The sequence below is a fragment of the Oxyura jamaicensis genome, chromosome 12 (genome assembly GCF_011077185.1).
Source record: "Oxyura jamaicensis isolate SHBP4307 breed ruddy duck chromosome 12, BPBGC_Ojam_1.0, whole genome shotgun sequence".
In the NCBI taxonomy this organism is placed as follows: Eukaryota; Metazoa; Chordata; class Aves; order Anseriformes; family Anatidae; genus Oxyura; species Oxyura jamaicensis.
Genome location: NC_048904.1, coordinates 15,235,461 through 15,249,632, shown reverse-complemented (window position 1 = coordinate 15,249,632; position 14,172 = coordinate 15,235,461). Strand labels below are relative to the sequence as shown.

Sequence of the window (14,172 nt, the reverse complement as noted above, 5' to 3'; positions counted from 1 at the left end):
TTTTATATATATATATAACGTGAGATAATTACTAAGGTTTGGATAGGAGACGTTTAATTAAAATCACCGCTAATTAACCACTGATTTCATTGTTCATCACTATGTGTTTAGAATTTCTTTTAACATTAGAGAAAGTGATTTCCATTTGGAAAACTTACTGTGTCATGATGTTGAATATTTTTTTGGTAGAAAAGTATTTCTGAGGTGTTCTCAAATCAATTCCTCCTCTCAGAACAAAAAAGGTCTCTCAAATATACCTGCATGTATGTGAATAAATGTATAAACTCGCATGTGTGTGTATAATGTATCCCATGTACACAGACATGTGCAAATAGACGTGAAAGTTGGTATGTAATTATCCATGGTAGCTATAACCTTAGCAATTACATGCATGAAAGCCTAACATGATCCATACAGTCAATATTAATTAAATGAACTAACAAGAAAGCGGATACATGAAGCTTTGCAAAACTGTAAAATTAATGTTACAGCTATGTCACCTTCGCCTGCAACTGGACTGAGCAAGGGTGAGAGAGAGAGAGAAATCAATTCCACGAGTTTTGGAGAATGTAAGACTGTGCCGAGAATGTATCTGTGTCTTGTGATGTCTTGTTCTGGTGTCATTGCTGCTCTGTGGCGGGGGGATCCTCATCACCGCGGGCGCCTGGCGGGGCCGTGCGCCGAGGTTAGCCATGGAGGTGCAAAGCATTTGCTTGACTGTGTACTGGCTGGTGAAGGATCCCACAGGCAGCCGTAGTGGGGGCATCACCTTCCTGTTCCCATCATGAAACGGCACTCGCCTCCCCTTCCCATTCTGTCTTCTGGCCCCAGCAGAACTCCTCTTACCACTTTTGCGACGCTCTCCAAGCAGTCTGTTTTAGGACAGGATGAGCAGACTGGTAAATTTTACCAATTTGGGCTCTGTACATGATTTTTCTGAAAGAGTCAGACAGCTTGAGATCAGGTCAAGGTGCATAGGTGTTACGAATGGCGCCTGGAGGCCATTTTTCATTCTAAGTTCTGCACCACTATGAAGTTTTCTAAGTAGGGAAGGTGGCTCCTGGGAAGCACTACTGAACAGTGGAGAACCTAATGTGGTTCTCCAGCGTGGCCAGTTAGGAGCAGGTGGTCCTACCTCGGCTGTGAGGAAGCACGGAGGTGGATGGGGTTTCCTCAGTGCATCACCGTACTGCAGAGCTGGAGCAAAAAGCGGTAAAAGGGGTTTTGTTGGGTTCGTACTCACGCTGTGTAAACGTGTGCTGTCTGTACGTTTGTATCTGTGTTTCACCCTTCTGTAATCCTCCCAGCACAAGGAGCGTTATGTGACTGAACTTGTTTCTTGGGGCCCATATGAGTTGTCTTTGTGTTGCTGTGGGTTGGCCCCGCCGTTACACCTCGGCTCGCCGCTATCTCCAGCGGCCGCTAATGGGCTAGCTGGTACCCGAACTGGGAGCATACGGCATCGTTCAGGGAGGCTGGAGAGCTGACAAATGGGAAGGTGTTGAGAGATGCCGAGAAAAACGGGCCCACGCTGAAGCTCTCTGCAGAAGCCATTTTGCCTCTGACAGATCCAACACGCGCTATTAATTGGTTGGGGCCAGCCTTTGCCAAAAAAGCCTACGAAGTGCTAGAGAGGCGCTTCCGAGTGTGTCTGCTCTTCACGCTCCCACTTGCTGAAGGCAGTGACAAACAGCAATTAATTCATTGTCTGTGTTCTGCTGTTGTGCCGCATTTCCCTGGGATGGCAAGCTGCCTCCAGCCTGCTAGTTTTAACTGATGAACAGTGGGGGCTTCCAGCGCGTTCAGCACCTGGGTGCTATGATTGTAGCTGGGCAAAAATTAGCCTCGAGCTCAGCAAGGTAATGTGCACAGGTCTCAAGCTCAGTTTATAACTGCAAACAATTAATATGTGAAAATATAGTATGTAAATCCGAGGGCTAGAAACTGATATGAATGAGTATGTCAAACCAGCCGTGAGCCTGAGCAATCACCTGCTCTTTTAATTTTTAGTATTCCCACGTCTTGAATTCCTATTGTATTTTAAACCCCTTGGTGAGTCACTGAAGAGAGAGCATCAGAGCCAGAGAAAAGTCTTAACACTGAGAAGCCCCAAAAGAGCAGACCCAACCCAACAAGCACCGACCTTGCAAAATGCAGTTAGGGCCCAGTCTGACACTCACTGGTGCCAGTGGAAAACATCCCGTTTATTGGCTCGTGGATACAGAAAGCTAGATCATGTGTCATTGAATGTGTTGCATCTTGTATCTGAGTTGCACGTACTGAAATTATGTTTCTGGATGATATGCTTTGGTTCTTTACTAAAGATACAGGCAGCTGACTTGTAAAGGAACAGCTTTTTTGATCGTTAATTATAAATTCTGGGAGGGGATCATTACAAAATTAGTCAATGTTATAGATACTAACCAATAAATATTAAATGAACCTGAAGTTGTCTTCTGATACGATTTAATGTTAGCAATTAATTTTGCATTTTTAAAAAAGGGATGAAAGCAACCATGAATAAGTTAATGTGAAATATTTCTGTTCAACTACACTTCAAGGTTAGTACTTCACAGTATGCAATATTCATTGTAAAAACCTTGCTGGTGTTCCATACTAATGAGTAGGTAAGGCTGATCTCTTTTTTATGTTTCCAGCTGTTTTTGTCTGTTCATTGGTTTAATAAAACCTGTACATGAGCAAGTGAAAGTCTGGAGAGCTGCTCTGCTTTGAGAGGACCCCTTCTGTTTTCCACCAGTTGGGGATCTGTCCTGTAGTTATTTAAAGCAGTGTCAGTAGACAGATAGCAAACTATGCTTCTGAAAGTTAATTAAACAATAGAAGTCATAACAAGTAGCTCTTTTGTCTCCTGTGAAAGAGGAGGCAGCTGTATTGTTTCTGGCAGAGTGATTCTCTGTCGTGCACATTCATTTATTGATGATTTGGAAGAGGCTCTTGCACTGGGTAATGATGCTAATATTGATGGAAGGAAATATTACAGTGATAAACAAAATCACAATTAGACACCTAGAAAGTAGAAACCATGGGATAATTTTTAGTTGTGATTTAATTAATAATCCTTTGCTACTTAAACCTATAAATCTTCTTAATTATGTTTAAATGTTCAAGACCATCTCATTTAATGAATAAAATTGTGCAACAGATCCCTCTACATGTACATCAGAGTAGTCCTGATATTATAGTTGTGGTTTTGATTAAAAATAACAGTTTTTCCTCTTTCCCTTCAGTTCCAGATTATCAAGAGCAGGATATCTTTCTATGGAGAAAGGAAACCGGTTTTGGATTTAGGATTCTGGGTGGAAATGAGCCTGGAGAACCTGTGAGTACACCTAGAAGTTGGCTTGTTTTAACTCATTACATCTTCCAGAATCACAGCAAGAGCACACACAAACGTGCAGAACTGCACTGTGGCATCTTTGTTTAAATAATTAATGGGCTATGACTTTATACCTCGCATTTCCTCCCCACTGTGCCCCCAAAAACCAACTGAACCCCCACGTTTGAAATGGGTATGACTTCCTCTGCTATTCCTTGTTTTTGTGATAGCCCAGATGAAAACACATACATCTGGAATTGCCTGGATATTGAGGAAAGGTTGTCCTGCTCAAGTTTACAGGTAGTTTCCACTGTTTGACCTCAGAGTGGTGGTCCTTATATTTACTGAATTCCGTTTCTTGTATTTGTTTAGCTTCTTTATCAAAATCAAGTGCCTTGAAAGGTATCATACACCATGCAGGTCAAAGCTAGTTAGTAGCAGCATAAATGTTCACATACTTTCCTGCCAAAATCCTTTTGCCTGTTATGGAAAGAGAGACCATGAATCCGTCTCATTCCAGAGCCACTCTGTTGAGCTCACTGAAGATAAACCAAAACTGCACTGGTGGACAGGCTGAAGGGACTGAACTTGTAAACCCTAGAGGCAACTGAAAGGATAACTCAATCTCGGCCTCCCTGACAAGGCTCCCAGTGCTTTTAGCCATCCTCCTCTCTGGTTACTGTCTGATTGAATGCATTTCCCAAGGCTGTCTGTCAGCAGAGTGAGAGGACTGCCTAAAGGAAAAAGATGTCAGTATCTTGATTACCATTTTCATGATAGGGCTAGATTAATGTGGAGCTGTTTTCCACAGGACCAGCTCTCCTGACCAGCAGACAGTTGTCAACAATTTTGGCCCCTGCTAAATGTGTGTGCCACTCGCTTCTAGCTGGCTGTTGAGCATTTACTGTTCTCATTTATCATTCTTTCTTTCTTTCCTTTCTCCTGTTTGTGCTAATTCATCAGATTTACATCGGTCACATTGTACCGCTGGGTGCTGCTGATGCTGACGGCCGCCTGAGATCGGGCGATGAGCTGATCTGTGTGGATGGGACGCCCGTTGTTGGGAAATCGCACCAGCTCGTCGTCCAGCTTATGCAACAGGCAGCCAAACAAGGTCACGTCAATCTGACTGTCAGGCGCAAAGTAGTTTACACAGGTAGGCTGCAGTGTCGCTCAGCGGGCTAGATTTTCTTGCCAGACTCCATCTGTTCGGCCAACAGTTTAAAGAACAAAAGCTCCTCCTTGTAACACTGGAAGAACTCAGGGGATGCGGTGTTACTCTTTCTCTCTTGGCTATTTTTAACCTTTTTTGTTCTTGATCAAATATGTATCACATATTTAGTTTCTAGTCAAGACTCTCTCAATTTCACTTGTCTTCCAGTCTTTGTGAAGGTTTCTGGTAAAATGGGGAACTGTTCCATTGCAACATATCATTTTTATTTGGATCCATACGGTGACAGGAACTGTGTCTGACTGCCTGTGTATTTTGTTTTCTTCCCAAAATAACCGTGCTGCCCGATAACAACCATTAAACAGGGAGGGAGGGAAAAGATGCTCCAGAGTCCACAGGAGAGGAGGCAAGGGCAGAGCGAGGTAGGGGATCGGTGTGTGGTGGCTGATGTCCCGGCTGCAGGAGAAGCTTCAGGTGAGGTGGTGCCATGTAGTCAACTACACTGCAGGATGCAAAACTGTAAGCGTCACCGATCCAGTAGGGTAGCACAGGGACTGCGTGTTCGTTGTAACAGAGAGGCTTGATTATGCTGAATTATGCCAGGTGTGGTTCGCACTGCACATCTTTCATTCCTGACAAAGAGCTGCCATTGTGAGAGAAGTTTTAGATGAGGGTTTAGAGGAAAGGAAGGGCAGTTGAATTTTTGGTATTGTTTCTGTACATGCATTTTCCAGTTTTATAACCCTGCAGGCTGGAAATTATAAAAGATTTAGATGCATGAGAGATTTTGGTATAAACCCTTGATATTTCATTCAGAGGCTTGTTCAGCGCTATTTCCGATTCATTTCAAATGTGGACACTTACTCTAGGATAAATTATTCAGGAACCCTTTTTTCGCCTTATATTTGTAGGCTTTTGAATTCTACCATAAATTTTCAGAGAAACCTCTTCCTGATTTTTGGTCCCTTACTCCTCTGCTCATTTATATGCCAGTAGCAAAAGATTGTTTACCTAAAGGGGTACTCCTTGTCTTGAGATTCATATTGGGGAATGTTTATTCATTCTTAATATGTAGAATGCATTCTTAATATATAGAATATTATGTATTATAATATTATGTATTATATTATCTAAGTGCAATATACTGCTCTCTGCTGCACAAATGGACTGTGGAGAACTGGCTGGGTAAAGAGAAGTGGAAATTATTGTAGGCCACAAGTGTTACCTGGGGTTGGCTCAGGTAAAGACAAACACTGCTGGAATGTAGGCAGCAGGGAACTCTCCTGATTTCCCAGCAGATGATCTCTCAGCTGCAACATGGTCCAGCACTTCAAGAAAGACATGTTTGAGTTGGAGGGGGCCCAACTGGAGGGAGTCCAGAGGACCAGGGAGAATAAGGAGAGCTCTAGCAAACATGGTCTGCAAGGAAATATTGAGCAAATTGGGATTGTTTAGGCTAAAACAGACAAGGGGGAGGAGGTGTTAAACTCCCCAAGACTATAAGAGGCTGCTGCAAAGAGGAAGGGAATAATATGTTCTCCATATGCCTGCAAGATAAAACTAGAAATAATAGCCTTATGTTGCAGCAGGGAAGATTTAAGTTAGATATTACAACCAATAGATTGCCTGGGGAGATATTTAACAGCAGATTAGACAAACATCTGCCAGGACTGACAGTAAGTATTGTTGGCCTGGACTTGAGTAGAGTGTGGACTAAGAGGTTTTTTGAGATTTCTTCAAGCCTTGTGTTAGCTGATTATTAGATTTTAAACTAATACCACCTCCAACTTCAGTTGCTGTTAAGCAAGTGTTTAATATTAATGTTAATAATGTTTAAAGGTTCCCCCCAGCCGTGCCAGACTGTACAGATGAAAGTTTTTGATTCCTCCATCCAGAAAGGCTTAGTTCACAATTGTTTTGTTTTAGTGTGGGTATTTATTATTAATCATGATCACGTTAATTAAAAACACTCAGTGCTACCCAACTGATAGCACTGAGTTAAAAAATAAAATACCCAAGTGTTGAGGGATGAATATTTATTTGGTATTACTGTATCTCCCCGCGGCTTGTGCATGTACACGCAGTTGTACATGTGTAACTGGAGAGGGGATGTGGTAGTGGAAGGCTTTGGCTGCGTGACCATAGGCAGCAGCGGATGTGGGTGTGTGGTCAGTGCTGTCACTGAACAGAGCTGCGGTGGCATCTAAGAGGAGATGGAGGACAGAGCCCCTGGTCATGATTTATGGATTAAAGCAGGTGCTATGCTTTTTTTCTTTTTTCTTTTTTCTCAGCATGCAGCACTTGCCAACCATTAAACAGTGCAGCTTGCTCAGATGGTCTTTTCTTTTCCTTCCCCAGTTCCCAAGGCAGAGAATGAAGTCCCGTCCCCAGCCTCATCCCACCACAGCAGCAACCAGCCGGCCTCGCTGACGGAGGAGAAGCGAACGCCGCAGGGCAGCCAGAACTCCCTCAACACCGTCAGCTCGGGCAGCGGCAGCACCAGTGGCATCGGGAGCGGAGGCGGGGGAGGCAGCGGCGTTGTCAGCGCCGTGGTCCAGCCCTACGATGTGGAAATCCGCCGCGGCGAAAACGAGGGCTTTGGCTTTGTCATTGTCTCGTCGGTGAGCAGGCCGGAGGCGGGGACGACGTTCGGTAAGTCTTGGGGTTTGTCAGCACCCCTCGAATGAGACCCAGGTTTGAGTGCTGCAGCACAAGGAGGCAAGTGGGGATGTTTAATTAAAAGTCATGGGTATGACCTAATTTGTGTAATTAATGGCATAATCAGAGGATGAGACTTGGTAGGTGTTTGCCTCCTGGGTTTTGTTCAGCACTGAGTCAAGAAAAGCAAAATGAGAAGTCCCATCCTGAAGAGTAAAAATGCCACCAGTGGCAATTCGTGGTGCTCCCTGAAGCCCTGGCTGTCCCTGCAAGCTGGGCACCTTTCTGGGGCTTGCTCTCAGGAGAGCAGCTGGGGATCCCCTCAAAGATGCTGTTGTGTAATGCAGAAGGGGAGCAAGCGGCAGGAAGTCTGTCTCCTGATGGTGGAATTGAGCCATCGTTAAAAGCAGTAATGCCTAAACTGATTAACTTCTCTTTGGCAATCAGGGTTATTCTGATCCTCATTACAAAGTGAGCGTGCTGATGACTGGAAAGTTGTAATTAATAGTGCTTGCTGGTGAGACATAAGATGGAGAAAAAGAAGAAAAAAAAAAAACAAAACACAGGACTTTTTTTGACCCGTTCCACCTTGTGTCTCCTTTTCCCAAACCCATTTCTTCAGAACAAGAGGGAACAAGGTTTATGCAATGTCACTCTCAATATCCTGCCCTTACAGCAGTGGTCATGGTTTCTTTCTGAAGACTGTCTCTTCTGCTAGACAGACACTTGTTTCCAGGTGTTGTTGCGAAAGAGGTGTCATTCTGTTTACAGAACAAATGAGTCATATATTGCAAAGCACAAATAAGCTGGCTTTCCATGTGTGCGCAGGACAGCCTGCTCTAGAGCAGAATTGTCATCGCAAGGAGGAAAGCAATCAGAAACGCCACTTTCTTCCTTTCCTATAGTCTCCAAGAGATAGCATCCACTTTGACTGTACAGGGGAAAAAGAAGACGTTCTCTCCCTCTTAGTCTGTGGCACGTGCTATGGATGGAGGGGGAAAGGAAGGGCAGAATAAATGCTTTGGCCATACTCACGCTGCCTCTCAGAGCAGGGTTGTGTTTTGTAGACAAAATGCCTTGCAGTCTCCTTGTACAGCTTGGATATTCCTGGGGCAGGCAGGTGCGTGTGGCAAAAAGTGGCCTTCCCCTTCTTTTTTTTTTTTTTTCCATTGAAATTTCCTGCGATCACCCAGCAGCAGTGCCCTTACACTAGTAAAAGCACAAGGGATCAAGGGAGCATCACCTCCTTTGCAGGCATCAATACAGAACAGACCATTTTTAAACACTGTTCTGGGCAGCCATAGCGGAGGGTGCAAGGGGGAATTATCCAGGGCAGACCTGGTGGAGTGAGTTCTGTCACTTCTCAGGTGCTAGGCTACCTTTGTGCTGTCCTCATGGCTGGAAACTGTGCTTCCAGGATCGGTACTTTGGTGCCCGAACACAACGGTGTAATGCAATATTGGATAAGCTGAACTCAGTCTAAAACAGAGGTTTTATCTTCTGAACGCGTTTCAAACATGCGTAAAGAACTTCTACAGTATGCAGGCTGTGCTCTAACTGTTTTCTGCAGAGAAACCTTGACCTGAAATTGTAAAGAGTTGTGTTTGTTTTAGCCCAAGATACTCTCTAACTGGAAGTTTTCTGTGCAGGGGCTCCTCATGGAGATCTGTTGATCTGTGACTGTTTTTCCTTTAATTTTTTTCAACCGTGTTCAGCTTTTTTCTTATACTCTGCATGAGATGTGTTCCCTCTGCTGTGTGGTGCTTGCTCTGTGCCTGCTTTGTAGTTTTTTTTTTTCTTTCATAGGTAGTGTTCAGAGATGGGCCAAACTGGTTCTAAAACCCACCTCGGTCACTTTGGTGTGGGCTCTCATCTATTTTCCCATGGATTGGCCAGAGCTGGACCTCCTTCCTTATTTCAGGAGCTTATTTCAGATACCCCTGCAACAGTCTTTATTCTGGATGAATTTCTGTGTCACCAGAGAGGGAAACTTTCTAACATCACAGTAAAACAGCGATAAAAAATCCCCCACCATTTGCAAATAGTATTAACACCTTCTGCTAGTTTTCATTGCATCTTTCCAACCTTGTTCTCTCACTTCATATTCCTTTTCTTAGCCTTTTTTTCTTTATGGCATTTCTGGTTTTGTCATGCAGCAACATTTAAAACTACTAATCAAATAAAGATTAGAGCACAGATGGGAAAGTGCATCTTGAGGGTGAATGTATCATGTATGTGTGAAGTATCAGATGACCACTCCGCATACCTCTTGCTTTTCACCATGCGCTGCATGCCTGAGGGCCTCTTGCCCACGTAATGAAGCCGTACAAAAGCCCAGAGGATTTACCTGAGTACTGTCCTGTAGCTCCTGTGTCCCAAATCTACATCTTGTGGAAGACCCTGCGTTTCTGGGGCCAAGCAATTGCATGCGACAAGAGGGGAGTTTTGTCTTCAAAACACATGCACCCTAAAATGCTCTGGCTCCGCGTGCCAGACACGTGCCAGTGGTTTTGCATGTGGTTTTAGGGGTATTTAAATCAGGAGGGCCTTATCCTTCCCCACTCCCACCCTTATGCCATCTTGGGTCGTAAAAAGGGGGGTGGTTAACACAGGCTGAGGTGGATGCCTGCACCAAACAGGTTACCTTTTGTCAGTCTTGGCCCATCTGTAGTGGTCCTGTGCCTTCCCTGGTGGTACCTTTATTCACAATGGAAGAAAACCGTTTCATGTTGCTTCCCCATCCAGCGCTGATAGATTGGGTCTTTGTGGTAGAAAGGGAGGTGCGCTCCCTCCTCGGACTAGAATGATTTTATCTTTCTGAATTGAGAAAGAACAAAACATTGGCAGAAGCTTGAACAGCAATTGATTTAGGGAAAGACTTAAGAGGCTGACACTGATGTAATCTTGGAGGAGGAAGGTTGTGTTTTCTACACGCAGTTTCAATTTTCTGATACAAAAATAAATTTTGATTGGGGATTTGGGTTATTGTGGGGCTGCTAAGTGCAGTTGTAGTTCATAAAAGCTCACCGTGTATTAACAGAGATCAAGGGGGAGGGAGATTTGAGGGTTAACAAGCACCTTTTTGTAAAAGTATTGTGCACTCATGCTAGTTGATTGCCAATGTTTTGAACACTGGCAGCAAAGCTATCCTATAATAACTTTTGCTTGATGCATTAATTAATTAACCCTTAACCTTCTCTTTCCCTTTTCAACCCTTTTTCTCCTTTTCCCCTTCACCGTAATTCCCACGTATGTAAAAAATTAAAACCAAACCAAACAAAAACAAAAACAACCCCCAAACCAATACAAAAGCGGGAAATGCATGTGTGGCCATGCCTCACAAAATAGGTCGGATAATTGAAGGGAGTCCCGCAGACCGCTGTGGCAAGCTGAAAGTAGGCGATCGGATCTTGGCCGTGAATGGGTGCTCCATCACCAACAAGTCGCATTCAGACATCGTCAACCTCATTAAGGAAGCGGGAAACACCGTTACTCTGCGCATCATTCCAGGAGATGGTAAAGTATTTGTTCCCTGCTGTGTTATCTCACCCTGTTGTTGCTTTGTTCCTGGGCTTTTCACGTCAGTCAGAGCTGCAAAAGCATAAGGATTTCCACTCCTGCTTTGGGAATTAGCAGCAAGGGGGTTGTGAATGTCCCGTAGATGTATTTCCCTTTTCTTTCTATAGAAGCAGGAGCCCTATTTTTTAAACAGGAGGATTCTGATTTAAAAAAAGAAATAATTATATTCCATTTGATTGTGTTCCTCCAAGTATCTCCTTAAAATCTCCCATAAATTTGATGCATATCTTGGTATTCTCTAATTTGATTCCTCAGTTAATAATGGAGCTTCAGGATTTTTGAGAATCACTGCAAGCTCAGTCATTTATGGGATCCCTGAAGCTTTCCACAGGCTATAAAGAGATCACAGAAAGAGAAAAACACTTGTTTTAATGTTTTAAGCTGTTTGAAAAGAAGATTTGTTTTTATTCTGCCTAAGTTGCTTTTTGAAGCCATCTCGGTACATTTTCAAATGACTTTATTAAATGGCAATGGCTCTGGAGCTGCTTGTGGGCTCGCAGCCCGACAGTCATAAGGGTTCCTCTGAACAAGATCTCATTGTTTCAGATGAGAGGGAACGTGCAGGATGCCTAGCAATATGCTGACACTTGGTACTATTTTCAGGTCATTGAACTGTTTGGTTAAAGTGAGGGTCTGCGTTATATATCAGTTTCATGAAATTAATCCCTACCTGCGATGCCAAATAGGAATAGAGCAGAAACATACAGAAAGTATCTGCAGCAGAGCTAAAATTGCTTTGGTTCCAAACTGTAAGGATTTCATTTGTTCATTGTCCTGCTCTGCAGAGGACAGGTTCACAGACGGTACTCGTTGGGCAGAAATTCTTTCACTTTGCTCTTCTTTAAAGCTAAATCCATGGGTATCGAATCCGATAGCTCAGATGCAGCGCTAATGAGCATTTCTTAGAGTTGTGCAGGGCATTACTTGCATTCAGTTAAACATAGAGAAAGTGTGATTAAATTTGAAAGGAAGGTTGAGAAAGTCTGACTGAACTGCAGATGTCTCCTCACGATGAGAACTATTGGAAGGAGACCTTTTCATCCTGCAGCCTGACAGGAAGCATTTTGCTGTCGCTCTGTCTATTTGGACTAGCACTAGTGCACTTACCGCTTCCGAAGAACCGGAGGGAAGCTGTGAACTGAGCCTGGTATCTGTAACGCTGAATGAAGGAGTTACATGATGTGATTTTCTCTGGGAAACATTCACTAGTTGCTAACTCTCCTTTCTGTGGCTGTAGTAAGCTGAACCGGGGATTTGGTTACCCCACAGAGCATGACTGTGCTATGTTTAGCTATAGGATAAAAGCAGGGCAGGACCAGAGGTGATCTGGTTATAAATGATTTCTCTTTGGGGTGATCTGTTCTGCATGAAGGCTTTATTTTTCTACTGTCTAACAGCAACCAGGTCAAATGGGATGTGATCCTTTACAGCTTCCAGCAAAATAAATATTCATGAATAATAAAATGGCTGTGAATCAGGCTAATGGCTGAGCTGGCCTGCGTGTGCCAGTTCTGGAAGGTGAACCAGGAGAAGAGTTGTTCATTACTTTTATTTTGGTATCTGATCAAAATCTAGGCAGATGAATCTTTGAAGAAAAAAGAACACGTATGAAATAACTTTTAAACCATTGGGATTTTTGAAGAGGAACGTAGCATCCTGGCAGGAATGCTCAGCCAGCCTTGTTCATGCAAATGTGTGTACAAAATACCTTGTTAAATTGCTTAGGTTAGAAGGGAGCTCTGCAGCTGTGACTGATATTGGGCATTCCTAGAGAAGATGGAGAGCTGTAATTCTGGGAAGGAGTCAACTCTTTTCTCTTGTAGGAATGCAGGCTTCAAGCATTTTTGTTTGCTGAGTCCTGCAAATTCAAAGCCTGATTGCCATCTCTATCTGCATTTAATTTCCAAATGCTAGTAAGGCCAGCCACTCTGAAACATGGTGAGAGGTTTGCTCAGAAAACATGTGATTTAAGAAATCAGTCTCAATGTTGTTTTATTTCTGTAGTTGCCTTCTGATTTTGGGGTGCTTTTTGGCAAGTCTAAGGGGTCTAACATTGTAAATGGACGGGAAAAAAATTAGAAGCTGTGCTTCTCAGATGAAGGTGAAACTAAAGCTCATCACAAGACTCACAATAAACTCACATTGCTAATCTCTTCTAACATTATTAAAACCCCCAAAGGTTTTTGCTGTGTGATAGTCTTGCACCAACTCATAGACCACTACAGGAGCGTATTTGCAATGGCATTACGATGGGTTAGCATGCTACTGGCTGATACAAGGATACAAGCAGCCAAAAACAACAGCCTTAGATTAGGCACTGGTGTCTGGGTATTCTAGGGCAAGAGCAATGCAAGAAATTGGGGAAATCTGTAGGGTTTAGAACATACTGTTACTGATTGAGACAACCTTTCTTGTATTTGTGTTCCTTTCCCATTTTGCATGGTGGCTGGCATGTGTCCTGCGTCTAAAACACTAGCAAAAATGATGCACAAATCCTGCCTCACGGGGTAGGGTGGGCTAAAGATAGACCCAGTACAGTGGTGTGAAGATACATCTGTACCAAAGATGTGCTGTTGCTCTACTTGGTATTCTTACTGTGACCTACTAAAGGGGAGGAATGTGGCTTTTTCTTTGAAGCCCATCTTCATCTCATCTCCAAATATTTGTGGAGGATTTCAGCGGCTTTGTTCTGGGTGAATACAGCACACTTAACCATGTTTCAGGACCTTCTGAAGCTGGAGACAGATTTTAGCATCAAGGCATCTTTACAAAATACACAGAATTATTTTGTTAAATCCAACAGTTTAACCACACACAGGGACGTCTCCTTCTCACACAAGCCAGCTGTCGATGGCACCGCCTTGTAAAGGCATCTTTTGGTCATGCCTGCCCCAAGAGGTGCAGGCAGACCCAGGAGCCTCTCTTGCTCTCCGAGCCACTGGATGCAAGCCAGCTCTGGTCTGGAAGATGTTACAGCTCCAGATGCTATGGGTTTGGGCATGTTAACTTGGGCACAACGCTGCAGGCAAAGGAGCTGTGCTCTCCTTGCACCCATCTGTTTAAACAGTTCTTTCTCTTTCCCTTTTCCTGAGTTTCCCTTGACAAACACCAGCTATAGAAAGGAAAAACCTTCAGCTCTTTTAGGTTCCTCCACAACTGAAATAAATCCGTGAAATAAAATAGGTTCCCAGATCCAAGTAAACCCATGACCACCACTTTTCCTCCCATTTCTGCAAATCTGTATTACAGCTGGACTCTGTTTAAAGTGGGAGCTTTTTTCCATAGTCAATAAAATGAATTACCAGATGCTTGGAGCTTATGAGGCAAACAAGGGCAGGGTAGAAAACCTTGTCATTTTATTCTGGAGAGCAAGATATTTCCACCCAGATTTTGCTTCTGTTGTCTGATGGTGCCTTTTTTTTTTTTT

General features: G+C 43.5%; 1 protein-coding gene across 28 annotated transcripts in view; it reads left to right on the top strand.

Annotated features, from left to right (window-relative positions):
* MAGI1 (membrane associated guanylate kinase, WW and PDZ domain containing 1) overlaps nucleotides 1–14,172 on the top strand; it is a 274,668-nt gene that overhangs the window by 250,084 nt on the left and 10,412 nt on the right. For 17 of the 28 annotated variants that reach the window (XM_035338212.1, XM_035338209.1, XM_035338236.1 and 14 more), the window contains 5 exons: nucleotides 492–569; nucleotides 3,249–3,340; nucleotides 4,301–4,493; nucleotides 6,867–7,160; nucleotides 10,479–10,682. In XM_035338212.1, the coding sequence (XP_035194103.1) occupies nucleotides 492–569; nucleotides 3,249–3,340; nucleotides 4,301–4,493; nucleotides 6,867–7,160; nucleotides 10,479–10,682 (861 nt within the window). The remainder of the gene's footprint in view (nucleotides 1–491; nucleotides 570–3,248; nucleotides 3,341–4,300; nucleotides 4,494–6,866; nucleotides 7,161–10,478; nucleotides 10,683–14,172) is intronic. The other 11 variants (XM_035338220.1, XM_035338227.1, XM_035338219.1 and 8 more) reach the window with 5 other exon arrangements.